The 317-nt window shown below is 75.7% G+C and overlaps 1 protein-coding gene across 1 annotated transcript in view; it reads right to left on the reverse strand.

Moving 5' to 3' along the window:
• The window catches only part of LOC104832074 (dispanin subfamily A member 2b-like), a 1,242-nt gene extending 1,020 nt beyond the window's left edge, over positions 1–222 (reverse strand). Inside the window, exon 1 of the mRNA XM_010568047.1 lies at positions 14–222. Coding sequence (XP_010566349.1) covers positions 14–199 — 186 coding nt within the window. The 5' untranslated portion in view covers positions 200–222. The remainder of the gene's footprint in view (positions 1–13) is intronic.
• Between the last annotated feature and the right edge of the window lie 95 nt (positions 223–317).

Here is a 317-nt window from a genome sequence, read left to right on the forward strand (position 1 = left end):
CCCCCCCCCTCACCTTGATGGAGAAAACGAGCGCGGGAAAGCAGAGGCAGCCCAGGTAAGTGAGCCCGTAGCCCAGCAGGACGTTGACGAGGGACCAGACCACGTAGTCCCGGGGCTGCCCGTCGGGGCCGGCGGCGGGGGTCGCCCCCTGCCCGGGGGGCTGCAGCGGGATAGACACCTCCGCCTGCCGGGGCTTCATGGCCGGGACGAGCCAGCAGCCGAGGGGAGGGAACGCTGGGGAAACGAAACCCGGCCCCGCACCGCCCCATCGCGCCGGCCCCGGCCCCGGCCCCCCCCGGGGCGGGCAGAGCGGCCGG

This window comes from Haliaeetus leucocephalus, unplaced genomic scaffold (assembly GCF_000737465.1).
Source record: "Haliaeetus leucocephalus isolate CR32 unplaced genomic scaffold, Haliaeetus_leucocephalus-4.0 Scaffold236, whole genome shotgun sequence".
NCBI classification, from domain to species: domain Eukaryota; kingdom Metazoa; phylum Chordata; class Aves; order Accipitriformes; family Accipitridae; genus Haliaeetus; species Haliaeetus leucocephalus.